The sequence below is a fragment of the Punctularia strigosozonata genome (genome assembly GCF_000264995.1).
Source record: "Punctularia strigosozonata HHB-11173 SS5 unplaced genomic scaffold PUNSTscaffold_1, whole genome shotgun sequence".
Classification (NCBI taxonomy): Eukaryota; Fungi; Basidiomycota; class Agaricomycetes; order Corticiales; family Punctulariaceae; genus Punctularia; species Punctularia strigosozonata.
In genome coordinates, this window is record NW_006767433.1 from 391,194 (window position 1) to 418,363 (window position 27,170).

General features: G+C 53.4%; 10 protein-coding genes across 10 annotated transcripts; 7 read left to right on the forward strand and 3 right to left on the reverse strand.

Annotated features, from left to right (window-relative positions):
- The first annotated feature begins 35 nt into the window (after positions 1-35).
- On the forward strand, positions 36-2,201 carry PUNSTDRAFT_94215 (tRNA methyltransferase). Its single transcript, XM_007378074.1, has 6 exons — positions 36-519; positions 573-787; positions 842-911; positions 964-1,184; positions 1,242-1,306; positions 1,359-2,201. The coding sequence occupies exons 1-6, from the start codon at positions 81-83 to the stop codon at positions 2,143-2,145; spliced, it is 1,797 nt and encodes a 598-aa protein (XP_007378136.1). The 5' UTR covers positions 36-80; the 3' UTR covers positions 2,146-2,201.
- Positions 2,202-2,440: 239 nt separating this feature from the next.
- PUNSTDRAFT_48275 (ribosomal protein S14) lies at positions 2,441-3,044 on the forward strand. Its single transcript, XM_007378075.1, has 3 exons — positions 2,441-2,522; positions 2,639-2,738; positions 2,791-3,044. The coding sequence occupies exons 1-3, from the start codon at positions 2,461-2,463 to the stop codon at positions 2,797-2,799; spliced, it is 171 nt and encodes a 56-aa protein (XP_007378137.1). The 5' UTR covers positions 2,441-2,460; the 3' UTR covers positions 2,800-3,044.
- Positions 3,045-3,127: 83 nt separating this feature from the next.
- On the reverse strand, positions 3,128-11,869 carry PUNSTDRAFT_128910 (uncharacterized protein; the record flags this gene model as incomplete). The annotated part of the gene is made up of 45 exons (XM_007378076.1): positions 3,128-3,386; positions 3,446-3,687; positions 3,746-3,906; positions 3,963-4,210; positions 4,258-4,354; positions 4,407-4,426; positions 4,784-4,846; positions 4,902-5,246; positions 5,298-5,464; positions 5,520-5,969; positions 6,020-6,228; positions 6,286-6,422; positions 6,474-6,951; positions 7,004-7,091; positions 7,145-7,228; positions 7,290-7,433; positions 7,482-7,518; positions 7,573-7,642; positions 7,688-7,722; positions 7,776-7,928; positions 7,980-7,995; positions 8,024-8,072; positions 8,124-8,245; positions 8,300-8,324; positions 8,376-8,394; positions 8,450-8,509; positions 8,570-8,753; positions 8,804-8,833; positions 8,886-9,069; positions 9,122-9,428; positions 9,480-9,545; positions 9,600-9,642; positions 9,692-9,704; positions 9,762-9,789; positions 9,854-9,870; positions 9,927-10,062; positions 10,138-10,243; positions 10,302-10,314; positions 10,384-10,419; positions 10,471-10,579; positions 10,635-10,930; positions 10,988-11,155; positions 11,209-11,513; positions 11,594-11,758; positions 11,848-11,869. The coding sequence occupies 45 exons, from the start codon at positions 11,867-11,869 to the stop codon at positions 3,128-3,130; spliced, it is 6,006 nt and encodes a 2,001-aa protein (XP_007378138.1).
- Positions 11,870-12,496: 627 nt separating this feature from the next.
- Positions 12,497-14,153, reverse strand: PUNSTDRAFT_57313 (PEBP-like protein; the record flags this gene model as incomplete). Its single annotated transcript, XM_007378077.1, has 7 exons — positions 12,497-12,585; positions 12,645-12,958; positions 13,011-13,062; positions 13,114-13,192; positions 13,247-13,411; positions 13,464-13,537; positions 13,589-14,153. 7 exons carry the CDS (start codon positions 14,151-14,153, stop codon positions 12,497-12,499), a joined length of 1,338 nt encoding a protein of 445 aa, XP_007378139.1.
- Positions 14,154-14,213: 60 nt separating this feature from the next.
- Positions 14,214-16,026, forward strand: PUNSTDRAFT_56300 (uncharacterized protein; the record flags this gene model as incomplete). The annotated part of the gene is made up of 6 exons (XM_007378078.1): positions 14,214-14,361; positions 14,417-14,601; positions 14,650-14,819; positions 14,888-14,994; positions 15,046-15,551; positions 15,607-16,026. 6 exons carry the CDS (start codon positions 14,214-14,216, stop codon positions 16,024-16,026), a joined length of 1,536 nt encoding a protein of 511 aa, XP_007378140.1.
- A 297-nt stretch (positions 16,027-16,323) lies between these two features.
- On the forward strand, positions 16,324-17,202 carry PUNSTDRAFT_59785 (P-loop containing nucleoside triphosphate hydrolase protein; the record flags this gene model as incomplete). The annotated part of the gene is made up of 5 exons (XM_007378079.1): positions 16,324-16,482; positions 16,538-16,610; positions 16,660-16,791; positions 16,840-16,901; positions 16,954-17,202. Coding segments are annotated over 5 exons (675 nt in total), but the record flags the coding sequence as incomplete, so codon positions are not given.
- Positions 17,203-17,272: 70 nt separating this feature from the next.
- PUNSTDRAFT_56769 (P-loop containing nucleoside triphosphate hydrolase protein) lies at positions 17,273-18,999 on the forward strand (the record flags this gene model as incomplete). The annotated part of the gene is made up of 8 exons (XM_007378080.1): positions 17,273-17,329; positions 17,403-17,566; positions 17,618-17,780; positions 17,847-18,160; positions 18,221-18,364; positions 18,414-18,538; positions 18,592-18,811; positions 18,858-18,999. The coding sequence occupies 8 exons, from the start codon at positions 17,273-17,275 to the stop codon at positions 18,997-18,999; spliced, it is 1,329 nt and encodes a 442-aa protein (XP_007378142.1).
- Positions 19,000-20,463: 1,464 nt separating this feature from the next.
- Positions 20,464-21,810, forward strand: PUNSTDRAFT_48276 (HCP-like protein). The gene is made up of 5 exons (XM_007378081.1): positions 20,464-20,701; positions 20,758-20,841; positions 20,896-21,021; positions 21,073-21,297; positions 21,477-21,810. The coding sequence occupies exons 1-4, from the start codon at positions 20,519-20,521 to the stop codon at positions 21,130-21,132; spliced, it is 453 nt and encodes a 150-aa protein (XP_007378143.1). The 5' UTR covers positions 20,464-20,518; the 3' UTR covers positions 21,133-21,297; positions 21,477-21,810.
- Positions 21,811-21,910: 100 nt separating this feature from the next.
- On the reverse strand, positions 21,911-23,387 carry PUNSTDRAFT_94229 (S-adenosyl-L-methionine-dependent methyltransferase; the record flags this gene model as incomplete). The annotated part of the gene is made up of 5 exons (XM_007378082.1): positions 23,267-23,387; positions 22,977-23,213; positions 22,460-22,874; positions 22,291-22,349; positions 21,911-22,228 (listed from the first exon to the last, which is right to left on the reverse strand). Exons 1-5 carry the CDS (start codon positions 23,276-23,278, stop codon positions 21,911-21,913), a joined length of 1,041 nt encoding a protein of 346 aa, XP_007378144.1. The 5' UTR covers positions 23,279-23,387.
- Positions 23,388-24,022: 635 nt separating this feature from the next.
- Positions 24,023-27,134, forward strand: PUNSTDRAFT_123366 (uncharacterized protein). The gene is made up of 6 exons (XM_007378083.1): positions 24,023-24,061; positions 24,110-24,181; positions 24,244-24,300; positions 24,358-24,411; positions 24,480-24,554; positions 24,626-27,134. Exons 2-6 carry the CDS (start codon positions 24,135-24,137, stop codon positions 27,012-27,014), a joined length of 2,622 nt encoding a protein of 873 aa, XP_007378145.1. The 5' UTR covers positions 24,023-24,061; positions 24,110-24,134; the 3' UTR covers positions 27,015-27,134.
- Positions 27,135-27,170: the final 36 nt, after the last annotated feature.

Consider the following 27,170-nt stretch of genomic DNA (forward strand, 5'->3'; position numbering starts at 1 on the left):
ACTATAGACCATCTCGCTCAATCTTCACTCCCCCTGGATTCCTGTCCATAGCAAGATCTCGAAATACTCACGTGAAAGATATGGCTGCAGCGCCTACGAGCCCCGTTGCGGCGACTACGCAGAAGGCAGGGTCGCGCTCTCTGCCGGGTTACAGTGACTTGCAACCGCCGGAGAAGAGACCGAGGCTGGATTCGGAAGATGTCGCGATGGATGGTGGCCGCGAACTCGAGGTGGACCCTGTAGACTCGAAGGGTCTCCCGGCTACTGTGACAGGTGGCCTGGTGGAGAAGAACGACGCGGTTGCGCGGAAACGTACGGCGAACCAGCGCCGGAAGTTGGAAAAGGCTCGCCGCAAGCTGCCCGAACCGGGGACTGCTGAGGATGCCAACTGGCTGGAAGTCGTTGATCTATTGGGAAAGGAGGCGGTCGATGAAGCCTTCGTTCAGAAGAGGGAGTGGGATCAGATATATGATACACCGGCGGAAGTCGAAGTCGTCATTGAGGCGCTTTCCTCTAGTGGTGAGTAACCCCGTGTTTTGACATAGCTGCTGTTTGACCTCAAGAAAGGTCAGGTCACGGACTTGCGCGTGCGCCTGGAAAACCGCCTTGGGCCATCATCGTGCCATTCTGCCTTCCTGGGGAAACCGTGCGGGCCAAGGTGTACAAGAACCAAAGGCTGCACTCTTTGGCCGAGCTGATTGAAATAGTAATTCCAAACCCTGGGCTCCGCGATGACAGTCGAATCCAATGTAGATACTTCGGAAAATGCGGAGGCTGCCAGTATCAGGTCGGTAAACCATCCGCGCTTCATTACACGCGTTCAACTGAACAATACACATAGATGCTATCGTATGAGAAGCAGCTGGAGTTTAAGCGAGATGTAGTGGTAAAAGCGTACAAGAACTATTCCGGTGCGTCGTCGAACTACCCGTTTTTGTTCGTTCTTGATACAAATCGATACAGAACTCCCTCCTTCTGTGTTACCAGAAATCGGGGCAACGTTCGCCTCCCCCAAGCAGTATGGATATCGGACGAAATTGACCCCGCACTTCGAGTGTGCTCCCAAGGAAGCGTGGCGGAACAGCGGATTCCTGAAATCAGGCGGCTTTGCTCCGAACGAGAAGCCTGACTGGTTGCATATCGGCTTCAATGAAGCAGGATCGTCGAGGGTGATGGATATCGAGGTGAAGAGAAAACAGCTCTTCTCAATAGTCTCACGTCATTCTGACTTTGCTCCATAGGAGTGTCCGATAGGTACTCCGGCCATCAACGAAGCGTATGGCCAAATACGAAGCAAGGTCATACAGTGGGTCTTTTCGTTCTTTCCCTCTTCCCTCCACGCTCTAAGCGCGGCGCAGGAACATATGGTCGTATTCGAAAGGCGTCTCCCTGCTCTTCCGCGAATCGCTTCCAGTATCGTCAACAACGGCTTCTCTAGACATCCGCGCCTCCCGGTCGCCATCCCCGGAGCCGCAGAGCGAAAACGTCCACGTGGTGACGGACAACAAAGCTATCGTGCGCGAGCGCGTTGGCTCCAAGCTCTTCAATTACATGGCGAACGAGTTCTTCCAGAACAACAATTCCATCCTCGAAGGGCTGACGTCCTACGTGCGCTCTGCCATCCTAGCGCCCTCCGCGTTCGATCCCTCCCTACGCCCGACTCATCTCGTCGACGCCTACTGCGGCGCGGGCCTCTTCGCGATCACCCTCGCGGACGAGTTCGAGCACGTCGCCGGCATCGAAATCTCGCAGCACTCGATCAGATACGCTCTCCACAATCGCGCGCTGAACCGGATCCAGGCAAGCAAGGTCGAGTTCGTCTCGGACGACGCGGTGCGGATCTTCAGCTGCGTGAAGGCCTTTCCCCGCGAACGCACGGCGGTGGTGATCGACCCGCCGCGGAAGGGGTGCAGCACAGACTTCGTCGATCAGCTCGTCGGATTCTTGCCTGCGACGATCGCGTATGTGAGCTGCAACGTGCATACCCAGGCTCGCGACGTGGGGATGATACTCCGAGAAACCGAGAAGCGTGCGGAGGGGAAGCGGTATGTGATTGAGAGTCTGAGGGGATTCGATTTGTTCCCTCAAACGGCTCATGTCGAGGGTGTTGCGATACTTCGATTAGTAGATGCCCCGGCACCGTGATATTCAACCACGACCCTCTAGCTCACGTATGTGGCACACTGCTCAGTATATCCAACCGAACCTATACTACACTGCGGGATAAGATCTGGAATAACGAGTTACGATGCAGTTTGGGCGCCTAAACGCTACTATGGCTGTGCGCAATTAGTCTCACGGTCAGCTATACAGCACAGACGGTGCTTTTCCCGCGATCAGTCTCCGTCCGCTGCCGTCCCCTTCTCCGGTCAAGGTGCTAGCAGTCCGCACATTCTTGGACGAACGTATCCGCTGATAGTCTGGCGACGTGCTTGAACAGATACCGCTAGACTATACAAAATGACCCACGACGCTGTCTGGTTCTCTCGTCCCCGCAAGTTCGGCAAGGGTGCGCGCCAGTGGTGAGTATGATCCATCCCCACCGCCTGGCAGGAAAACGTTTCGTGCAGGAGACGCGACGGGCTGCTGGTGTGATAGAAGCAGCTACGGATGAGCTGACGTGCTTTGATATCAACAGCCGCCTCTGCGCCCACCAGGCCGGTCTCATCCGCAAGTACGGCCTCGACCTCTGCCGTCAGTGCTTCCGCGAGAAGGCTGACCAGATCGGCTTCGTCAAGGTGAGGGATATGCTAGCTGTACTCCTTGCAAGTTGCTTACGTTTTGCCTCAGAACCGGTGAAATCCACTGCTACCTAACTACGACGCTTACCTCCGGTTTTCCCGCACTTGTCCACGCTCTGCATCCTTTTGAGGCCTACCACTGTATTCGTCTCTATGCATCCAACATGATATGCTTGGCCATGCAGAACCCCAAGTGCACGTAAACACGGAACTGCCGGCTTTGCCATCATGAGCCAACACTCGTGTCATGCCATGGTAGAACAACGCGTATACTACTAGTACAACGTATGAACATGACGAACCTCCAGACCGCGGGGCGACAGCAAACGTGGCAGGACATCGAGCACGGTAGGGCGCATGCGTGGCAATACCCACCATCGGCAAATTCAGAACATCACGCCCGTTGAAGATGATTCCTGCTTTGAACTTTGGCTTTGTCCATGCGATAGCGCTGCCGCTATGATGACTTGAACTGCCCGATCGACTTCGCTTCGGATAGTCTCGACGCTGTCAGCTGGGATCGACGCAATGAAAGCCTCCACATCCCTCGCGAGCTCCTTCAGTCGTTCGAGATCCCTCCGTGTATGAATGTCGGCCGTAGGTCTCAGATATCTTCGCAGTCTTTCAGCCTGTTTCCGGGATGTGCTAGAAAGGATCGTGTTGTTAACCCGCATCGGCTGTAGTACCATGACCACCGGACTTACTATGCATCGGCCTGTTGCAGCATCAAAGCCTCGCGTGAGTCCACGTTATCGGTTGTCGCGACTCTCGCCTGTAGCTCCTGTTTAATTCCATTCGCCCACTTGATGACATGCTTGAGACATGTGTCGAGTTGAGGAACGGGCCCCAGATAAAGGACTCGATAGATGGAATCCGGCCATCCCATTTTCTTGCTATGCTCGAGGTACATGGAGACGCTATCTGCTGGCGGCGTTGGCAGAGCATCCTGTGAGCAGCGGTTCTGTAAGTTCTTGTGGATCGATGTGTAGCGCAGCGATGCTCACCCCTCCCTCAGTATTTAGGAGCGCCTTCGTGACGGAACCGATGTTCACATCCTCAACATGATCCTCGGACTTGACAATGGTTGTAGCCCCCTCCTGATGTTCGAGAACGTCGATACTGTCATCGTGGTCTTGGACCGGATGGTCCACACTGTTTCGCTCTCCTGCACAACATATTCAATACTTTGTTCGGTCGACCATTCTGTCTGACAACGCTCACCGGACGATGACGGGGCGGGACTTGATTCTTCCGCCTCGTTGTGAGGAAACGCCAACGGGACGATATCAGGGCCGAGTAGTTGCGATATCTCACGGACAGTCCGATAGACCAGCCGTTGCACTCCGGGCGGCGGTTCGTCTGGTAAATGCTCCCCCTCCAAACACAATTGCACCAAAGGGTCGCGTGGTTCAAGTTGTACCTGGAACATGGCCTGGTCCAAATGCGACCAGCTCTTCGCCTGCAAATACCTGCTGCCTGTCAATTAAGCGCAATCGGATGATATAAAATCACTCACTGGTCGCAGGCAGGAAAACTCTCCTTACTAGATCCTTGTGTCGCGACAGCGTTGAGAATGCGTTTTCTCAATGGCGGACTGTCCATGTTGTATCCAACTTTATAGAGGTTAGCTGCGACCCGTAGTGACTACGACATTCCAGTGCTTACGCAGGCAGGCACATTTGCATCTGTCGTAGACAAACTGTCAGCAGTGTCATTCTCCAAGCATGACTTTCTAGAACACGAACACTCGTGCTAGGATCAAACCACGGATAGCACAACTTCCGATACGCTTTCCCTCAAAGGCAAGATGGGCTGCGAATGGCGATCAATGACACGACATTGCTATGCATATGCACGTACTTGAGGCTCGAACCAAGAGTAACATTGACTCTATGACGGTCACAACAAACGCCAGCGTCGGAGAAACCTTCCTCTGGGAGAATCTATCGCAGTATCTGGAAATACGCCGAAGCCAACTCCTTGGCAGAGTGAAGCAGCGGGGCGCAGCTTCGCTACACATCATCAAGACCACGGACGCGCACAGATCTTCTATCAGGTTACACCAAACGGACACGTCCACCTCGACGTGATTGTTTTGGAGGTAACTAAAGCGAGGATTGTCAGCGACGTGACTTGAGCTGAATAAAGATAGGTACTGACGACAAGAAGAGCGCCAGGTGCGACAGAGGATCAAACCAGGCAATGTGGAAAGCGGTAAAGTGCCGCAGAATCGGCAGCCGTTCCAGGCAGGACGGGCAGCTTTGAACGTAGCCTTTCGCTGCCTCGTAATTCAACAACGCTGCTAAATAATATATCTTGACGATATCTGATATATTTAACGATGATGATCCTGGATCTAGACGTTGCAAGGCATCCCGTATGAAATCCCGTAAGGCGAATAGGCCAGACTCGGACCCAGAGGCAAAGAATGGTGATAGGTCACTAGCAGAGCCCAACGCCGGGAACGCGGGGAATAGGGTGTCGTAGAGGCGACAAACCCAGGACCTGAAAGAACATGATTCGGCCTTGCACTTGTACTTCAAAATACGATCGCACATACCGCTGACGAGAAAGCCGTTCTTCGTCTGCCCGCCAAGATACTCCTTGCATAAGAGTTGCGTGCTGCATATGTAGTTGAATTCCCGCGTGAAACCATGAGTGATCGTACGACGTGAAATGCTGTCTCTGGCAATCGCGTGTCTCGCAACGGCCGGTGAGGTGATCTGAACAGATTGTGAACGTATCTGCGCTCAAGCATGTTGTGCTGAGGCGTCCAACGCGGATCATCAAGCGATTGTCCATGATCGTCTGTATACAGCCCAGGAGGGACTGTGACGAGACTATGGTACCATCGCGCTCATTCCCATGCACCAATAGCCTATCTTGCGACTTCAACTTCTTATGGATATAGGCATTGGAGGGAACTAAGAACGCGGATGCTCCTCGTGCCTGCAGTCCAAACAATTGCGATATCTCGGGTTTGATGTGTGTTTCGAATTCTGCAGGCAGAAGGTCCCGGACCGATTGAGCGTACTCTCGATATAGACCCAACGTGGAAAGAATCTGAGCGGGAGTCGCCGTCGCCACCGTCTGGACGGTCTCGTCATTGCATATGGAGTCGAGACACAGTAAGATTGCCGCTTTGTCGCCAGAGTTATCACGCAGTTCGTGCCGAAGTTGTTTCAAATGCGCATTGTCTCCATCGGCTATGGCCCGGAACATGGAGATCTGTGGAGTATATGAGAACGAACTCTCCTTGAAACACGTGAACTAAGCACCATATGAATGACATGCTGGTCAATGTACTTGTTGTCAATCCGATCGCTTAGCCGGAGATATTCCTCTAAGAGAAGCTTCGACTTCTGTGAGTTGGTGCCCAGAGGGTGACTTTTCCAGAGGCCGGCGAGCAGGCATTGGAGACCTCGATGAAACAGGCCCGAGTTTGATGAGTCGGCCAAGAGTAAACTGATGGCTTCCAAAGGGCGTCCTGTGGGTCATGGTAAATACTGTAACAATGCAATTCATGGAATGGTTGCCTCCTGACCTCCAGCGAGGTACGTGTCTGCTGCGTCTGACACACGGCCCATTGTCTTCAGGAGTTTGGCACGGAGAAGCGTGAAGTCATGTGTTGTCAGGTACTCCAACAGGTCTTTCTTCGATTCAAATAGTCGAGAAGCCTTCCTGTGGCAATAGTTCAGTGCGTTCAGGCATAGGGCTCCGCATAAGGCGCACTTGAGTTTGCCTGCTTTCAAATATTGAAACCTAGCATCATCCACGATCTTGTTATGGGTGGCGGGTTCGACTTGATGCGTTAGAATTACATCGACGGCTTTGTCAAGCATCCCTGCGTTGTGGAAATGTCGCGCAGCATCCGTATGGTCCTCTGCTTCCAGATACAGGCGGGCTGCTTCAGCCTCGTCTTTCGCACCGACGTAACATCTTGCAGCCTCGCGATAGCAGGTTTGTTTCTCGATGGTCGCTGCGTGCTCAACGCATGCCACGAACGCTTCGGCCGCCTCAACCAGTGCCTTTCGCCGTCTGGCGTGATCCATTGTCGTAGTCGCCTCCACGCAAGCATATGCATCGTCCCGTAGGCAGTGTGCTCGTGATACAGCCGCATCCTGCACTAAACCGGCCCGTCTGAACGCGTCGGCCGCCTGGTGGTACCTCCGATTTTCGAACAAAGATCTTGCTTTCTTCGCCCAATCGTCTAAGCAAGGTCAATGCGCCACTCCATAGGCCCGGGATTGATGAACACTGACCTGCAGTTGATACAACCGCGAGTGCAGGTATGTTTAGCCCACATTTGTGATCGAACGTTTGTATCAGACCATTTCTCGACCACAACAGCTAGTGACTTCTCATCAGTTGTCGTTGGCCGGGATGAAACTCCCTGCACATACCCGAAAAGGCTCCGCACTTTCAGAACAGTCGACTATCCAGAGATTTCGGCGGGCACGCGTCACTGCGACATACAGAGCTTTAAGCTAAAAGAAGTTTGTTAAGAGCTCGATCCACACAATATACTGTGAGAGAAACACAGCTGACCTCATTACACAATCCTGCATGCTTACTTTCCTCGTATTTGTGGGCCGATGGAACAGCACATCCACCGGAACCTAGGACGTTCAAGATAACACGCCATGTGGAGGGGCGCACATGCGAATCTTCGAAGAAATTATAGATAAGCACCTGGGTACGGGTTAGATCCACGTGGAGTGATAGTCAAAGTACTCGTACATCATTGAATTCGAGACCCTTTGAATCGTAAATGGTCCTATCAATCCGGTTAAACTATGTGACCATACGCCCGGGGGGGTCTAAAGCGCACATGATGGTACCGATATCCCCCACATCTGACCGTAACCGGCGTAGAGCCGCATCATTACGAACGAGAACACCTGTTTGGGGTTAGACTGTTCGAAGAGATCCGTAGCACTACCTACATTGATCTGCTCCAAATTCAACCAGCTCTCCAACACTGCAGAAGTGTCAAGGACACTTGGAACAGTCATGAATCCAACAGACACTCACCTCTCTCGGAAGAATTGTTCGCAGGAGATTTCGCCATGAAAGAAGATAGGTTTTATGCCGTCAACTAAAGCCCGTTCGGGGTCCAATGCGTCGATCGCGTACGGCCATAGCCTTGTGATGAGTTCCACGATCGACTGAGTGTCGCGTAAAATGCTGCGCACAAATGAGAACAACGGCACGGTGACTGACTGATGCACAGTTCACAATCCCGCCATGGGATCTGTAGTTGACGGTGAGCTGAAACGTACGCGGTTGAGGGACCGCTATGCTGAGAAGGCTGTTAGATCGACTACGTTCCTGAAAAAAAAAAGGGTCAGCCAACTGAATCCCGATGTAGATCCGGCTTACCTCATTGCGGTGCAAGAAGGCTTTAATGTCGTTGAACCTAAAAGAGCTTCCGGCCGAGATGGTTTGCGCTGTATCTCCAGCTAAGACCAGCCCATGCGGGTTAGCACAAAGCATTCTCAATACTGAAAAGAAGTATGGTCAAACTTAATTATAATCCTTTTGACCTATGGGCTCACACAAAATTTCTATGAGCAGGTTATCCTGTCCACGAAGTTTAGTTGGAGACCTTTTGGAATGTGCATGTATACGCACCTGCACTTCATCGACGTATCTCATGGAGAAAGCAGTCAGTATGTCGATGCGACATCCACAACCGAGGGGCTTACAAGAAATCTATCTTCTTCCCTCGAATTCCTCTCCGCAGGAAGCCCAAAAGACAGTGCGTTCTGGCGTGGGGAAAAACGAAGGTGAGGTTTTCCTATAAGAAACGTGCAATATTAAAATACCTATCCGCAGCATCACGGTGTCCCATCCTAATCCTCTTTTCTTCGTAGCGTTCAAATAGTTCATAGACCACATCGCGCTGCTGCGCGAATGTAGGGCACGAGCGAGCGCTCAGGTTCAGGTACGACTCTTTGTCGAGGATATGACGCTCGCTAAGATGTGCTTGTTCCGATCCTTTTATGACACCTGAAGGTGTGGGGTAAGCTCAGCTTCGCAGAAAGGACTGTTGTACACACCCATGAACTCATTCCAGACAAGAGCAGGATCTGTATGTTTGCATTATGTTTGCGTGAAAAGGATGACGAGGTAGTAATATACCGATGCCCTTCCTTAGGGAAGAAGGGAAGTGAGCCCAATATAGGTGTACGAACTCGCGTAGGGAGATGAAGTTTGGTCTCTCCTGCTGATCCTTCACGGTCCAAACGAGATTCTCAGAGTGTCGGGCTTGCCGTGTTTCATGCACTTCATCCGTGAGGTAGTCTGCTTCAACCATACTACATAACTGTTACGACTTAATATGCGAGTCCAGTGAAAGTGTAACTTCAGGGACATACCATGCTGTATGTCACAAACAGAGGGAAGTGTTCGTCGCGAAGTTGACTGAAGCGTCTGGGGAGGTCGTTTCGCAAATCATTCATGTGGTCCGCATCACGAGGTAGCTTGCTGTATTTGGGGGACCTCGGAGATGAGGCGTTGCTCGTCAGAGAGTCAGATAATTTTGCGAAATATTCTGCTACTTTTTCGGCGAGGATGCGCGACTGGGTTAGGAATATTTGCCTTGGGCGTGTTACACCGGAGTACTGGTCCGTCCGCCAGTTGGACTCAACTGCGAACATCTTGAAGAGCATCACGGTAGTTTTCCTGAAACATGTCAAGGTCAGCCAGGTCAAAACGGGCCTGCAACTCACTCACCCAGTACCGCTACGGCCGATGACGTAGCAGGAATACGGATGGTTGACAATTTCTTGTTCTTGTGCGCTATGATTCAAAATTAGCACGCGAGAGCAAACACAAATACAATATGCTACGTACGATAGCAAATACGGGTGGACAACTTCTTTGTTCTTCAGGACATCTGAGATTACCATTGTATCAGTACACCGATACCCATAACATATGCATACCGTTGAGGAACGCCTGCGCTCCAATGTCAGCGTAAAATCCATGATGGCTGATGGGAACACAATACGATACCTGAGACAGTGCTGCATATTTCTCGAAGCTGCACCACATGTAAGCCGGTTGCATTGTATAGTTCAAGTTGTTAACTGGCAGGTGACACGTACACGAGAAGACTGCTTAGCTGTGGTTGGAAAGTCAGATAGCAAGGCCAAGCACTGTCCAGCGAATGCCACAAACCTCTTCATGATACCCATCTGCGACATCCACGAGCTCCGGTATCCCACCACGCTTAGCACTATCAGCTACGGATGGGAAGAACCCCGGCGAGAAGACGTCGTCTCCATTCGAGCGTGGCTTTACACGATAGGTACATCTATTGGACAGGTTAGTTGCATTCGTCTTTGAAGGCCGCACGCATCTCGGCGGGCAGAATCGTCTTATCATTGACCTATTCTTGAACTCGCCGTGACCTTTCTCAGCCAGGTACGTGCCAACCGCGGACCAAAAGCGCTGATCGAGTTGAGCGTGCGTATATATTCCGAACACTTTGATGACTGGAGAAAAAGGGAGCACGTCAATGCAGGGATAGCCACGAATATATTTTCCCCTAACCTTGACGTTCCCTCTGGTGTTGAATAGGTAGAAAACAAGCTATCAGTATATAGCGCCCGAATCGTAAGGAAGAAATGTTGACCTCGGTTCCGATGTCAGGTATGCAACCAATGTGATACTGAAACATATAGTGAGCGACAATACACAACCAGGCTTCAGATTCACGTACGACTAGTCGCAAATCTCCCGTTACCCAAGCCGCGTAGATGGGCACATCAGTTGTGTGCGCCGTCAGAGGCCTTTGGTTATCACGCGAAAAATGTCCGTGTGAGAGATCCCTGCGGAGCATTCGGATCAGCCCCCAAACACTATAGGATTTGCGAGCCCACGTACTTGATTTTGTTCACGATGATTGCGAACGTCGTAGGGTCCTTTTTCGTAGTCTCTCGCAGCATTTTTTCCGTTCGACCGGAGATCAGAATCCACCAGTCGCCAAACCCATCGGCATGATCGAAGTAAATTGCCGAATTGGTAGGTTGATTCCTTTCATAGCCAACAGTACGCGCGGCATGAGGAGCGGGACCTGGATCGTGATTGCCACCTCGCACTGTGTTCGCGGCCATACCATCGCCTACAACCTGCTTGAGCGCGTCCTGTACATCTGGCCATCGGACAACCTCGAGGTACACCTAGTGTACAATCAACGAGAGGATAGGAAAGACGTAAATTCTCACTCAGTGACTTACCAATAACGAGCGCTTGAGTTCTTGAAGGATAATTGGAGACGGTTCACACGGATGCTTGGACGATATACCGAGGTCACGAAGAGCCTCCAAATAGTCGTTGGTGGGCGCAACAGGACCCCATATAGTATCGAAAGTGCTTGGGGCGCGACCCTTGCCTTTTCTCGAAAACTATGGCCGCATAGCATAAGTCGACGTCCGGGCAAGAATGAAGAGAAACGAACATTCAGAGATCCGTCAGTCTTCGGCGCTTTCTGTTTTCCCGATTGACGTGCAGCGTGTGTATCAGAGAATCTTGCTTCAGTCGGGGATGACAGGCGCTCAAGCACTGTGTTTGCGCTTGAAACGTATGTAACCCGCCGATTCAGGTCCCTCGAAGTATCATCAGAGCTATCGACAAGGATGCACAAATTGGCGGAGAGGCACGATAGTAATCGTGACCATGTCCCAGTGAAGTACTCCCCGGCATTTGTTGGAAAGTTCTCCTCAAAGAACTTTCCAAGAAAGGCCGATGCCACCTCATCAAGACCTATGGGATCGTGTGTTGAGCTCGCAATGATCGAGGACGTCGCAAGACCCAAGGTAAGGTCGGCGGAGGAACACACTTACTACCTAGCACGAACTCGAGGAAGAATCGTTTGTCCTCAAGCTGCGATTCAGCGAGCCACGATTCGATCGCCTCAAGAACCGGAGTTTTATTGCACGCAGACGTCTTTATAGCCCTGAAAAGGGCATCGTTGGCTTTGTGTAGGTGTTCAAAGTACACGTCCATCGCTGTCGTGAGAGGAAGTGAAGGGATCGAAAGCCGGGGGGGGGGGGGGTTGTGAGAAGACTTCCCGCTCCTCATATAAGCGGGTACTCACAACGCGTGAACGCGCTCCGCATGGCGATTGTGCTACAGAAGTACACGTTTTGGCCAGAATTAGATGAACGCCGTTCGAACCCCGCCGTTGTGTTGGTGAGTGTCCGAATCCTGCAATATGCTGTCCTTAAGCTTTCATTCGCCAAACACTGTCGTACACGTTCAAGCCACGCGGTTTGCCCAAGAACGCGCAGCTTGCGATATCTCGATCGCTGGCGTCAATGCTATCCCGGCGCCACAGTGAGCTCGGCGCAGTTCATGGGATGCTACGAAATCCTAAGTTCGAGCAAACAGGATATCATGTCGTCGCGCGATGTTTGGGGAACAAGTGAACGCGGCGACGATCGCGACGATCGCGACGTCGTGTATTCGGACTCCGCTCTAAACTCGGGCAAGTGGAAACAAAGTTCGCCATTTGCAGCTGTCCTGGATGAATCATGAGAAAGACTGAGAGGTTTTACCGAAAGGCATACACGCGGTCCCCGAGTGGGCCGCAAGCAAGCCATATACTACACGTTCTCTCATGGCACCACCGACCCTCTGAACGAAAGCTCGTGGTGACCAGTATCATCACGCACCGCGGCTAATTATCGAGGTATGCACTGTGTCTGCACCTCCAGATACTGTATATACGCCGGACATTGCCTGCCCTAAGCAGCGGGGCCATATTTGTCCATCTCCTTGACCTCTGCATATGGATCCGCTTTCGGGGGGTAACCGTACCTGGGTTCGTCCGTTTCTGCAGGCATTCGTCAGACATTGCGGCCTCGGTATCCGAACGAAAGATCAAGAACTTACTAAGGACGTCCTGGTATATCTTCGATACCTCCTCGTTCCATACCTCGCGCCACATATGCGCGCCCCCGCCAACGGAGCCGTCCAGCCCGTGTTCGGCCATGAATCCGCGCACGTCGAAGTTCTGGCGATCGGCGTCGGCGTTGGTCGGGGGCTTGATGTCGATTCGCTTGTCTGGTTCGGCGTGTGGGAGGAGGAGCAGCGTGTAGCGGTGGTAGTCGGTACCCTTTTGCGGATGTGGGGGAACGTAAGGGAAGGGGATGTAGGGCCGGGAGGTTTCGATGAGAGAGGTGGTCGAGGAAAGGCGGATGTTGGTGCTGTAGGCACGCATGAATATTCAGGGGTGGTTCTGAACCCGCGAGCACTTACATCATCCAGTGGAGGTAGGTCTGGTATGTGCCGTCGGTTTCATTCGGTACATCTGGTACAAGAGATCAGAAGGGTTCGGATATATTGGCTGCTACCCTCTTACCGGGATCTACTAGGAGTAGGGTATAGTAGCGTTCCTCGGGATGCATAACACTGACGTAGATATGGGGAGGTTTGCGAGTCTGAAGAGCTAATGTGAACGCTCGGGTTTATTGCGCATATATCAAGGGGCTGACCTGCTCGGGTACGAGGTAGACTCCGGGTTCGACGGCTTTGTACGCTTTCCGTACTGTGCGGTTGCGCGGCGATGGTGCTTCAGGGAACGTCACACGGACGTCGATAGTAGGGTGAAGCGACGGGAGCACATCAGGGACGACGTTCATCTGGTGTATACGTTCCATCTTTCCCCGTTGTGAGTACTCATCGGTTATTACAGAAAGCACGTATACGTACCAGTAGGTCGAGGTCTCCTTCAGTCCGCCACTTCAAGTCCGTGAGCTTCCGATACACGGGTTGCGTCATGTCCGCTGAGGAATAGTCAGTCAAAATACATATCGGAGGATGTCTCGGAGACGTACCCAGGCCGTTTCTGAATTTCCATCGCACCTCCGGCCGGTTAATCTGGCTCTGCACCTCCACAATATTTGCCTTCTCCTTCAAAGAGTTTATGCTCTCCTGCACCGTCTCCTTCTCCGCGTCGGTAGCCATCTTCAACTGCTCCTCTTTCTCAGATATTTGCTTCTTCAGCTGTTGCGCCTCTTCGGTGAGGACGGCGCTGTCCCAAACGATGTACCGCAGAGCTTCGTCGTAAGCTGGCAGAACACCGGGTGCAAGCGGTCTTGACCATTCTCGCGGACGTTGGGGGCTAATATGCGGACGCCGAGTGGCATATTTGCGACGGCCTGCGGTAGTGGTAGCAGTGGTAGCATCCGTGCTCGGTGAGTTCTCAGCCTCCTTCGGCTTCGGAGATGCCAACGAGGCGGCGGCCTTCGACGATATGGACGCGACGAGGGGCGCGCTCGGCGGCTCCGGTATTTGGGTCGGTGCTGCAGATGAGGTCTGCGCCTCTGCCGCTGGCGCCGTCGACGCGAACGTCGCGCTGAGGCGCGCTGTACTTGTACGGAGCCGGCGTATGGCGAGCATCGTCCAAGAAAAAGCCGGAAGGTGGCTGTGTCCGCGTCTCTTTCCTTGCTCCCCGCATCGATGGCCGACCAGGAGCAGCACGATGAATTCGTGCATCATATCGCTATCAAGCTTTCCCGAGAGCTGAACATCATCAACCCCAATGACTTGCTCGCTAGGCGGGTTATTGACATAGCCCAGTCAAACACCCAGGATGCCTTCATCAAAGGTGTGCATGCTGTTCTCTTTGCTATGTTTCTTGCTGACTCGGTTGGCATCGACAGCGGCCAAGGGCTTCGGTCTGTCTCGAGACTCTTTCTTGAATGAGCTGCATGTGGAAATTAGTTCCCATTCCAAGCAGGAGGCGGCCGGTCTTGCTCCCCAACCGGTGCACGGCATCGCGGTCCACGACAGTGAAGTACTGGAGCCTGAACCCGTACGGCAAGGTGGTCTTATGCGCAAGGACGCGGTATGTGGTCGTGAATCTGGCATCGGTAGGGTCTGACCAGCGATCTAGCGACATGCTTTCCGCGCTCCAGCCAAACCACTTGAACCACCTACGCCCAGAACATCTGTATTGGGGCTCGACAAACTCGCTCACCAGAAGCGACTCGAGGCAGCTCAAGCTGACGGGGATCGTTCGCGGAAGAAGCCCCGTATTGACGACGATCCTGTCTTCAAGGGTCAGTATGTTCACCCATGTGCGAACGCATGACTCACATCGTTTGTACAGTTCCTCATCTGCCTTCTGCAAGAAATATGCGTCACAGAGGAGAGGAGACACCGTCGCACCCTGGTGGGTTATCTCAGACCGCTAAAGACAGGTTAGACGAGTACAGAAGACAGCGAGAAAGGAACCGAGGTACGCAACCTTCTTTACACTGATATTGCGCGATTTATCTTGCCGTTCCAGAGGGTATACGGGCACACAATGAACCCAATCGCGATCGACCGCAAGGTATTGGCGACTTCCAGCGACGAGCTAACCGTCGGGATGACGGGCGCGATCGAGGTGGGCGGGATCAACGACGCGACGGCCGAGGCTGGGACGCCACTCCCCGTTCCGAGCGTGGTCACCGTGGCGACGACGCACCCAGCGTTCGCGTGCCCAACGTTGGTTGGGATTCTACACCTCGTACCCAGCGCGGCAATGGCAATGACGGAGGCTGGGGCGGCGCTCGTGATCGGCGGTGGGACGCTCCTACACCTCGGATTGTAAGAGATGGTAGTCCTGAAGATGAGCGTGGCGCATTCGGAGTCGACGTTAGGGAATGGGAGGAGGAACAAGTTAGGCTGGATCGCGACTGGTATTCTGGTGCGGAGGACGGCGCGCTCGCTGGTGACGAGGAGCACAACCCGCTCGCGCAGTACGATGACCTTAGCGCTATAAAGCAGGCTGAGATCGAAACAAAACGCGTCGTAAGCATTCTCTTGCGAAACATCGTCTTTAGGCAAATGCTGAATTTCCTTGCAGAAAAAGATCTCTGCTCGTCAAGCGCAGTACAATGCCGACAACGACTTGTGGGAGGCCAATCGTATGGTTACCTCGGGTGTCGCTACCCGTAAAGGCGTCGACCTCGACTTTGAGGACGAATCCGAGTCTGCCGTGCATGTCATGGTGCACAACCTCAAGCCGCCCTTCCTGGACGGCCGCCAGGTGTTCACCAAGCAACTCGAGCCAATCAATCCGATCCGTGACCCGACGAGTGACATGGCCGTTTTCTCCAAGAAGGGCAGCGCGCTCGTCAAGGAGAAGCGTGAGCAGGCAGAGCGTGCGAAGGCCGCAGCGAAGCTTGCTGCGCTTGGCGGTACAGCGCTTGGAAACATCATGGGCGTCAAGGATGAGGAGGCGGAAGCTGAAGGTGCGTACTGTACCCTCCGTGTATGCGGGTAGTGGTGGATTGGCATTCACGCAGGACGTCGTGTTCTTTGCTTGTTTCTGCAGCCGAGGCGGAGAAGAAGGCCAAGGACGGAGAGAAGGAGGACTATAAGGGCGAGTCGAAGTTCGCGACTCACCTCAAGTCCAGCGCCGGGCAGAGCGAGTTTGCGAGGACGCGGACGCTCAAGGAGCAGCGGGAATACTTGCCAGCATTCGCTTGTCGCGAGGAATTGTTGAAGGTCATCCGCGAAAATCAAGGTCGGGATAATCAGGGGATACATTCATGATGGCCATCGCTGACGACTCCCTACAGTGATTGTCGTGGTTGGCGAGACCGGTTCGGGCAAGACGACGCAGCTTGGCCAGTTCTTGTACGAGGATGGCTACTGCTCTCATGGTATCATTGGCTGCACACAACCCCGTCGCGTGGCGGCTATGTCTGTGGCTAAACGTGTTAGCGAGGAGATGGAGGTATGTCACAGGTGGTACTATCTTGTTCTTCCACTGCTTCTCATGATCATCGCAGTGCAAGCTCGGAGGCACCGTGGGCTACGCTATCCGATTCGAAGACTGCACGTCTGCTGATACCAAGATAAAATGTGAGGAACTACCTGATCTTGTCCCTTCATTCGCTGACGATCATTTTAGTCATGACGGATGGTGTGTTACTCCGAGAGTCCTTGAATGAGGGAGATCTGGACCGCTACAGTGTCATAATCCTTGACGAAGCCCATGAGCGTTCACTGAACACCGACGTTCTCATGGGTCTGCTCAAAAAGAGTGAGTAGACGTGCTAGATCGTTTTGTTCGTGCGCTGACATTTCCCAGTTCTTTCTAGAAGGCGAGACCTCAAACTCATTGTTACTTCGGCAACTATGAATGCTGAGAAGGTGCGACTTGCTATGGTTCGGAGCCAGTAAACGTTATTGACCAGCTTACCAGTTCTCCAACTTCTATGGTTACGCGCCGTGCTTCACAATTCCTGGAAGGACATTCCCGGTTGAGATAATCCATTCCAAGTCGCCTTGCGAAGACTACGTAGACAGCACCGTCAAGCAGGTGTTGCAGATTCACTTGTCGGGCCCTCCGGGCGACATTCTGGTCTTCATGACTGGTCAGGAAGATATCGAAGTAACATGTCAAGTTGTTCAAGGTCGGTCTAACAAACGTTCGGACATTTGTGCATACTGAGGCGCTCTCAGAGCGACTGGACCAGTTGGATGATCCCGCTCCTCTGGCTGTGCTGCCGATATACTCCCAAATGCCGGCTGACCTACAGGCCCGTATCTTCGAGCCGACTGCAGACGGGCGCAGGAAGGTCATCGTTGCGACAAACATCGCAGAGACTTCCTTGACCGGTAAGCAGTGGTAACTGTGCGTTCCTGCCGAAGCTCAACCCCTACGTAGTCGATGGTATCCACTACGTCGTGGACGCTGGTTACTATAAACTCAAGGTGTACAACCCCAAAGTCGGTATGGACGCTCTGCAGATCACGCCCATCAGTCAAGCAAACGCGAATCAGCGTACTGGTCGCGCGGGTCGTACTGGTTCTGGGTATGTTCTCGCTATCGATCAAAATGTGGTTGTTGCTGAGCTCCGCATCAGATTCTGCTATCGGATGTACACTGAAATGGCGTATCGCAACGAGATGTTTGAGAGCACCATCCCGGAAATTCAACGGACGAACTTGGCCAACACAGTGCTGTTGCTGAAGTCATTGAGTGTTAAGGATCTCCTCGAATTCGATTTCATGGACCCTCCGCCTCAGGTATGTCATTAAACGCTCATTCCACATTTTACACCCTTCACAGTCTGACCGTCGAGCATGATGCAGGCGAACATGTTGAACTCGATGTATCAGCTCTGGGTTTTGGGCGCGTTAGACAACGTGGGCGACCTGACATACACGGGCAAGAAGATGTCGGAATTCCCGATGGAACCATCGATGGCTAAGATGCTCATCGCGTCCGTGGAGTACAAGTGCTCCGCCGAGATGCTTACGATTGTCTCTATGCTGTCCGTCCCAAGCGTGTTCTATCGGCCGAAGGAACGTATGGAGGAGGCTGATGCCGCGCGGGAGAAGTTCAACGTCCCTGAAAGCGACCACCTCACGCTGCTCAACGTCTACACCCAATGGAAATCTCATGGGTATGTTCTCTGTCTCTCGATCACATGTAGGTTGTCGTTCCGTGCTGATCAATATACAAGATACCGTGACGACTGGGCACTCCGCCACTTTTTACATCCCAAACTGCTGCGCAAGGCTCGGGAGGTGAGGCAACAGCTAGAGGACATCATGAAGTTCCAGAAGATGGACATTGTCTCCGCAGGGACGGACTTCGACGTCATGAGGTATGTATCGCCGTATCTCCTGATCGTATAGTCCCTGACGAGGTTGCAGGAAAGCTATCTGTGCCGGCTACTTCCACCAAGCGGCAAGGGTCAAGGGCATTGGCGAATTCGTGAACATCCGAACGGGTATGCCGACGCACCTCCACCCCACAAGCGCATTGTATGGCCTTGGGTGTAAGTCTGCTCTTCGCATTACGATGGGATCGCCAGTTGACAGTCCTCCGCAGACACGCCGACATACGTAGTCTATCATGAGCTCATCCTGACCTCGAAGGAGTACATGACCCAAGTCACTTCCGTTGATGCCTACTGGTTGGCTGAGCTCGGATCGGTGTTCTATTCCGTGAAGGAGAAGAACTTCGACGAGCGAGGAAACCGCCGCCAGGCGGATCGCGAATTCTCTAAGAAAGCGGAGTTGGAGACCGAAATGGCCAGACAACGAGAAGAGTGCGTAGCTTCATATATCTTCTGGCTTCTCTGACTCAAGACTCAGAACGAAACGGAAAGCGGAAGAGGAATCTATCGCCATCAAGGCTTCAAGCGGATCCGCTTCAAAGATTATTATACCTGGCACTCCCAGGACAGGCGGAATGGGCTCACGCATTGGACATACGCCGCGGCGAAGAGGCATCTGAGGTACATCATCTGCACATATTAGTGTCTGTAATATTATAGTCATCGGTCTTCTCGGAAGCCGCAAGCGTCGTGACGATCAGTGATCATGCTATGAGACCAGCTTCCCGTTTCTACGCCATGGTTGCCGTCTTCCGTTCATATTATCTGCTTCGCACTCTGCATTAACACACGCTCAATTGCCACACTTCTGGCTTGCTTGATCCGAAGTTGAAGGACATAATGAGCAGTTCGCAGTCTGCCGACCGCGCTCACTTTGAACAAGCGTCTCCGCTCGAGAGCCTCGTCCGACGTGCATCTTCCCGGAGGGTAGCACCTCATGCTCATCGACCAACGGATCTCAACACATCGAGCCCGGACTACGATGAAAGCGAACATCAGTCACCTTTTACGACTCCTCCGAAGCAGAAGTACGCCGGCCGTCCTCCAAGTTCCCCGTTGCTCCACACGCAATTCCGTGGCTCGACCGCAACCGCTTTAACGGGCTTTGACACGAGTTATGCGGACACAACTGGATCGTCCACAGGCTATGACTACGCAGGACCGGTTCGGGAAAGCGCGTATCACGACGACGAAAGCGTTTACTCTAGGCAATCTTATGCAAGTCACGGCTTGCCACCGCAACAGCCTCCCTCAGGGTCTCGCCGGCCGAACGTGTACTCCCAATTCTCCGAATACAATGTTGACAACTTCTCGGCTCAGTACAGGGATTCTTACGAGATGCCACCCGGCCCGGGAGCAGCTGGCGAGCCCGCAGAGCCATACGTCCCGACCGTCGTGGTCTCCGCACCGTCTGATGCATTTGGAAGCCAACGGGAGTCGCCACCAAGAACGTCCACCAGCTCGACACCTGCTCGTCCCAACTACTCCCGCCCCTTACGCCCTGCGGCCTCTTCAGAATCTATCCGCCCTCCCCTTCCCCCGACAGCGACCACCGAGAGCAAACGTCAAGTGCTCGAACGCAATGCGAACCGAAGACCCTCTCAGACCTTCACTCGTAACCCCAGCGCGCCGAACTCACCTGCGACCAGTTATATGACGAATGCACCCAATACACCCCCCTCTTCACTAGCCGCATACGGCCAATCCCCTGCATCCGCATCATCTCGATCTCTCTCTCCTGGCCTGCCCCCACCGTCCCCGCAAGCTAGATCTGGGCCCAACTCACGATCAACCAGCCCTGATCCCGGGCATGGAACTCCGGGCACGTCAGGATCACAGACCGTGACGTTGCCCAATCGACCCCCATCGCCGTCCTCAGGCTCGCCTACCAGTCTATATTCTCGTTATTCCTACTACGATTTGGACAAAGCCAACTCGCCGACCAACGAACAGCGAGGACGACAGCAATCGGGGATGCTGGAACCCGGAGCCTATCACAGCTCGAAGACGCACCTTCCCAGTCCCCTAAGCAGTCCGACGGAGCCAACGGAGCATAAGGAAGGGCCAGAAGACTACCTTCAGTTGGGCATCCAACATCACGAAGCGAATCGGCTTCAGGAGTCCGCGCGGTATTTCGAGATGAGTGCGAAGGAGCAAGGCGGATGCGGCGTGGGTATGCTGATGTGGGGATTAACTCTGAGATCCGGTTGGGGGGTGAAGAAGGACGAGAAGAAGGCCTTTAAGTGGATAAAGAGGGCGGCTGAGAGCGCCGTAGGTGATCTAGAGAGTACCCGAGGAGGCATGGAAGCAACGGCCGTGAAGGTGAGCGCACTCTGTTATGAATGTAGTGAATATGCCGCTGAGCCGTCTTCTTTCAGTCAGAGCTGATCCTAGCGATCTATGAAGTAGCGCAGTGTTTTTTTCATGGTTGGGGCGTGGCGAAAGACCAGAAGATGGCCGTAGTGTGTCTCAGTCACTCCCTATCTCTGTACCGTCACTGACCGCTATGGGTACAGAGTTACTATCAGGTTGCCGCCCGACTGGGCGATCCCGATGCCCAGCAGGAGCTCGGATACTGCTTGGCAAACGGCAAAGGTTGCAAGAAAGACCGCAAGGAAGCAGCGAAATGGTATCGTGCAGCGGTAAGTACTGCCTGTGCCGTATATGATCACCATCTGAATCAGGCCATGTAGGTCGCGCAAGGCGCGAGTGACGTTGGGATGGCATGGATATACAAGGAGAAATTCCAATGAATGGTTTCTAGCGAACTTCCGATTGCTTCCATTTCCCTCCGGGGTGTTTTTGCGCGTATTTGGGACTTCATATTAAATCGCCGCGTGTTTTATGATACAAGTGATGATACCAGGGACCAAGCCCTCTCCCCCGACTTCGCGAATGTGACATCCCATGAAAGTAAACTAGCGACGTGTATCAGCGACGCGTTCTCGTTCAAGTAGAGAATGGCTCAGCAAGATGTGGTTGTCTCATGCCATCGCCCCAGATCACACCGGCGAGTGGACCCTTAGCGGGACAACGGAGATCGAACGCAAATTACATAGTACAACATCATGAAAGATGGTATGAGGACTCGACTCACCCGATAAAACCCGACATAAGAGGCCAAAATTCCATCAAGGACCTCGCGCCTGGGGCGTCGCATTCTACCGTCCTCCACCAGGTAGTGGGCACGCTTCATGCATACAACGAGGAGTCCCCGCGCCCCACCTTCTCACCACCAGAAGGAGGCCATTGGCCCTGTACCTCCGCCTTCACCACAAGCCGCCAGGGTATCATCACCTGCCCGACGAACCGACCGTCAGGGTTCTCTGTCGGTCCCAGGCGAAATTCGCTGGTGGAGATCAAGATGATGTTCAGGTCCTTGTCGGTGCCGGCGAAGGTGCCCATAAAGACGCGATCATCGTTGATGGTGACGCGGAGCGTCTTGCGGAGGAGAGCCTTGAAGTGTTCGAGAGTGGAGGACATGAAGAAAATTCCGCTTTGTTTGGCTTTGCTTGGAAACTTTGCTTCAGCTCAGGCTTTCGGATACCAATCACTGAACAGGTATCTAATAAGCTCTGAAACGACTACGATGTTTATGCTATTGCCTATAAGTCGGTATTTGGTCTTCATCGATAGGTCAACCGGCCATCGAAAATCTTCTGCATCCTCGACGCCGGCTGAGCCATTGTTCTTCTCGCCTTCCATCATCGGGACAGGTCTCCGGAATCCGAAGAGACGTAAGAGTTCGTCTGGATGAAAGTAGCGTAATCGTAGAGAATTGAGGATGCGAACGGCATCCGGATCGCCATTCTCTTGCGCAGATAAAAATTCATCGAATATTGCAGTAGTCTGTTGTAACGCGAGGAAATCAATACATGAAACTGCGAAAGACGACTCAAGTCTGTACGCACGTCGAGAGTCTCGTTCATCTGGAGTATAGATCCCGCGCTTTCTACCAGCTGAGTATAACCTGATAGATAGTAGTCATAAGTATGGCGCTCTGAGCGTGATACAACGGTATGATCTCTACAGGAGGGTGATAGTATATGAATAAGGGATTGTGTGGAGCATGACACAGACCTCTAGTAAAGCAGCAACTCCGAGTGGACGAAGGCAATACGATGTCGAATAGGCGGCCCCACTTTTGGAGAACGCGATCAGGGATTGTACACGCTTCCATCCCGTCTGTGTTCAGATATCGACACAAAGCATGGACTTTAGACCCTTCTGCAGGTTGTGCTTCTCCGAGTGGTCCGTTGTTCTGATCGATCGAACGAGGGTCCACCCAGTCCTCTCCTAATCCGGGAATGTGGCGTAGAACGGCAGAATGATCCGTAATTTGAGGAGGAGGGGAGGTAGTTCGTAGTTTCGCTAGCAAGTAGTATCTCAACCGAGAATTGGGTACACCAAATTGTAACGGCGTGAGAAGCAGCTCCCTGGTTTCGTATCCGAGGTTTCGCAGGGTGTCGACGAGTGTCGTACGAGTGCTAGAGCTCTGATATGTTTGAATATGTTTGATGTTCGTCGCCGAGCGATGAAAGCGCCAATATGTTACCGCTAAGTGCAAGGTTTGGAGATAAGCAATGACAATACTGACCTCAAACCCTGCCACATTTTCCACAAGTAAACACCTCGGGTGGTCGTTTCGTTCCGCAAGTTGTGGGAGGACTCGGGTGACGAGGTGCAGAAAGCTCTGAGCACGAGGATCCTGGGCTCCTTTAGCAGATGGATTCAGGACAGTGTATGGCTGGCACGCAGGCGACAATAACCAAAGGTGTATTCTTTGACCATCGATGTTTCGCAGATCATCAGCGGTAAGCGTACTGATGTCCGTCTAGATGTTGACATTAACGGTAGAAGGTCGCGTACAAGTAATAAGTCACGAACTTTGAGGGCCATTGTCGTTCCATAATTCAGAGCGTATACCTGGCATGCGGACTGGTCCCAGTCAAATGAGCGAAGAACCCTCGCGTTCACGCCACTTCTGCGCAGCGCGAGATGAAGGCCGCCTGCAAGGATGAATTACTCGGTTGCGCGACCCCTAGAGAGATAAATCCGGCATAATGGTCTCACCAATCCCGCTGTAGAATTCAAGAGCATGAAGGCAGTCCATGATCATGCGTCAAGTCTAATTCAAGGTTATCCCTCGCCGCTGGGGAAGTAGCCGCCGTGCCGGCTTAAAGCAACATGTGCTGACTAAGCTTGTCGTCTCGAGTGTTCGACTTTAACGAACGCCCTTTCATTTCGCCGTACTTCTCCTCTGCGTTACATATCGTTCTTTTATCTATCTGCCTTACGACAATCTGCGATACCTATAACTACCACCCGCCATTTCTCTGCGAAGTTGCGCCTCTCTGGGGCCACCCCATATCTCACTGTCATGAACCAAGAAACATTTTCTGCGTACGATGCTGAGCGCAGCAAGGGGGCTTCAAGCACCGGAGATATCCCTTATCAACCACGCATGAACGATCTCAGGGACCCTATGAACATCTCCCGGAGGTCAGACATCGACGACAAGTCGTGTACTCTGACTAACGCAATGGTCTGCTTTGTTTCACATAGCCCAGCGAGAGATCCGTCGACACATCTCGCCCATAATGTGCTACCTACCCCCCTCAGTCCCAAAACTCATAACGCCGTCTTTCGCGCCGTCTCCCCCGAATCCCCGCTATCCCACAAGTGTGTGCACCAGATTGCCGCCCGTGTCTATCTGCTGAGTTTGATTAGGCGTTACGCTTCAGACACGATATCTATGTCGGATCCTGGACCCTCAAGACGATTCTACAGGAGGGCCCCTTCGTATGCACATGGGCTCGTCTCTTCACTACGTTCGTCTATTGATTATGTTGATTCATTCCCAGAGAACAATTCGATCGAGAAGAGTCTAGTTCCCTGGGCATGGTGACGCCAGATTCGAGGTATGATCATAACCTCAGATGATCTCCATGCCAGCGAGTCTTACGACTAGTCGTCAGTCCGATTCGTGCTCGCCTCAACTCTAGAAGGATGGCTGCTACTCCGCCCCTGATGTACGTCTAACTGAGTCCTACTTGGTGCAACCTTTTACTGTTCGTTGACGAGTTGTTCCTGTTCTTAGTCGAGAGACTTCGGTCTCCTCCGATCGAACACCGGGTGGAATAAAAACACCGCGGCTTGAAGGCTCTCATGTGCGGTGAGTATTCTGCTCTCCCGACTTCGTACTTGTTAGAGGGTCAACTCATTCGATTTTTTCCGATTGTTCAGAATCAAGCTCGAAGAGCCTGTTACGCCCCTAAACTCAACACATATGATGTCTCCTCCCTTATCCGCCCCTTCCCAGCATTCTCGCTCTCATTCCCAGTTGTCGTCTCCGTTCATGGGCAAACAACTTCTGTTCGAACCGGGCTTGCAAGTTACGCCTCGCGTCGCCTCCTCGTCACCCGCGAGTGGCCGCCTGGCACACGTGGACGATATCTTTTCCACGCCAATCGCGCAACAGTCATCGACCTCGATGGCGGCAATTCCGGCTACTCCAGCGCACACTTTTCAATACGCGCAGCCAGAGATGGCACGTGTGTACATGCAGAAGATGGAAGAGGCCGCAGCGGAGCAGGCTGCTCGACGCGAACTTCATCGACCCGATTACCTGCGACGAATGTCCCGCAATGACGGCGCCGAGGGGCAGGCTGGCGTCGATCACCGCCATCCAAGATATGAGCTTGATCCTGCGCTTCTCGCCAATGCGAATGCGGGCCCGTCTACTTTTCCCAGCGTGCCGGGTCTTGGAGTCACCGAAAGCCCAGTTAAGGGCCGGCGAATCACGCTGTTCCAGGAAACATCGGAGGAAAGCTTTGAGGAGAGTCTCCTCGCCGGTGGTTACGGCAAGTATCGCACCATCCCGCCCGAGCCCCAGTTTCATATCCCAATCAGCCAAGATCAACCGGATCGATCCACACCTGGAACGCCAGCGCAAGCAGGCGCATACCAGGGACCTCTCCATTGGTTACATACAGCATCTCCCGGTCCCAGCCCACAGACAAGCACGCCTGTCCCCGGCCCCTCGGCTTTACCCCAGGGACCGCCGACTGATGAGGCTCCATCATCGCCTCGGGATGCTCAGAAACGACGACGACTGGAAGCTTTCCGAGGCTCCTCACGCGCATCAGGGCACAGTCTGCATCCGGTGAATGTAGAGGGCATGGGCCGCATTCTTATGAACGTCACCAACGATGATGCGCCTGCATCTACCGCTGCTGAAGAATCTCCGGGAAAGAAGAGATCTGGTCGTCGCAAGAAGCCAACAAAAGGCGCCGCTTCTAACGCTCCTACACCGAAACATCCCTCACCCGTGCGGAGTTCAGAGGGCGAGGTTGAAGGACCCAATTGGCTAGACTCCGAGTTTCCCTGGTGCTTGCGAAATCAAGAGCGGGCGGAAGCGATGAGGGCTGAAGAGGAACACAAGCTCATGTGGATCTCGAGGTTCCTGGATCGCGAGAGCGATTCGGACGAGGACGAAGAGCACGAGATCCTCCCAAGTGCCACTTGGGGCGAGATTTACGAGCCGGGCGAGCCGCCGATGCCAGTACGGATGGGTAGGGGGAAGATGGTGCCCTTCCGCGCTGACTCCGCCGGGAAAGGCTCGGTGCAACATAAAGCTTCCACTGTTCAGAGACCGAGGAGGGGCATGTTCTTCCCGAGTGACCCCTCCGACGCTAGAGCAGCGTTGTTATCCAAGAGGAGGGCCAGGGAGATCATCTATAAGAAGCAGAAGCTGGAGAAGGGGTACAACGACGATGACGGCTCCGGCTCCGAGTCAGAAGTGGTATGCATTTGTAGAGGCCGAGACGATGGGAGGGGGATGGTCAACTGTGATGGTTGCAGGACATGGTACCACTTGGAATGTCTGGGGATCGACGATCCTGAGCAGCTAGGTGGCGAAGATGACGCTTGGTACTGTGCCCAGTGCCAAGAAGACCGGAAGCCAGCACGCGGACCCGTAGGCGGTCGGAGCCCAAGTCCTCGTGGCGCGAGCCCCGCAGAGCCTATGCTCGTGCCGACGGACGAGACGCCCATGCGACCCAAGTTCCTCGACCCATTGTTCGCACCAACGTATTTCCAGGCGTCGCCTTCAGCTGCATGGTCGGCTCAAGTTCCTTCTACTCCGGTTCGCGGAGAAGGCCATCGTTCCTCTGAGCCGTCGACTCGCACCAGTTTCGGCAGCTCTTCGTCCCGACTCACGGCTGCACCCTCAACCCCGCAAACCTCACATACCCTCCGTGCGGGCAGTACCCCAGCGTTTCCCGACGTTTATTCGCGGGAAGACTTCGATCCTTTCTCGACTCCATCGCGCGGGATGAAGTTGAGCAGCGGACCGTTCACCACCCCTAGGCCAAGCTGGTCAGTACGCGCGTCGGCCAACGGCCTGTTCCAGACGCCTTCAAGGCCTTTGGAGCCCTCAAGCTCGATGAGGTTCCCCTCTCCGCCTTTCGGGGCTCATCATGACTACCGTGATTCGTCAGTCAGACAGTCTGAAGACCGGACGAAGCTTGCGATGCATCGAACCCTTCCTGCACGTGCCCTCTGGGATCCGGAGTCGCCCTCCCCTGCGGCGAGGAGGGTAGACCGTCCAGAGATTGTGATACATGACCCATGAAGCTCGACGTACTGATACAATGTTGCTATCTGCTATGTAGTGTTCATCCCCTGCAGGATATAAAGGCCCCGATGTATGTGCCGATGTGATATGCTAACAGTAGTTACCCGATCCTTTCATACCTGCTACCTGCTGTAGACAAAGATACAATGTTAT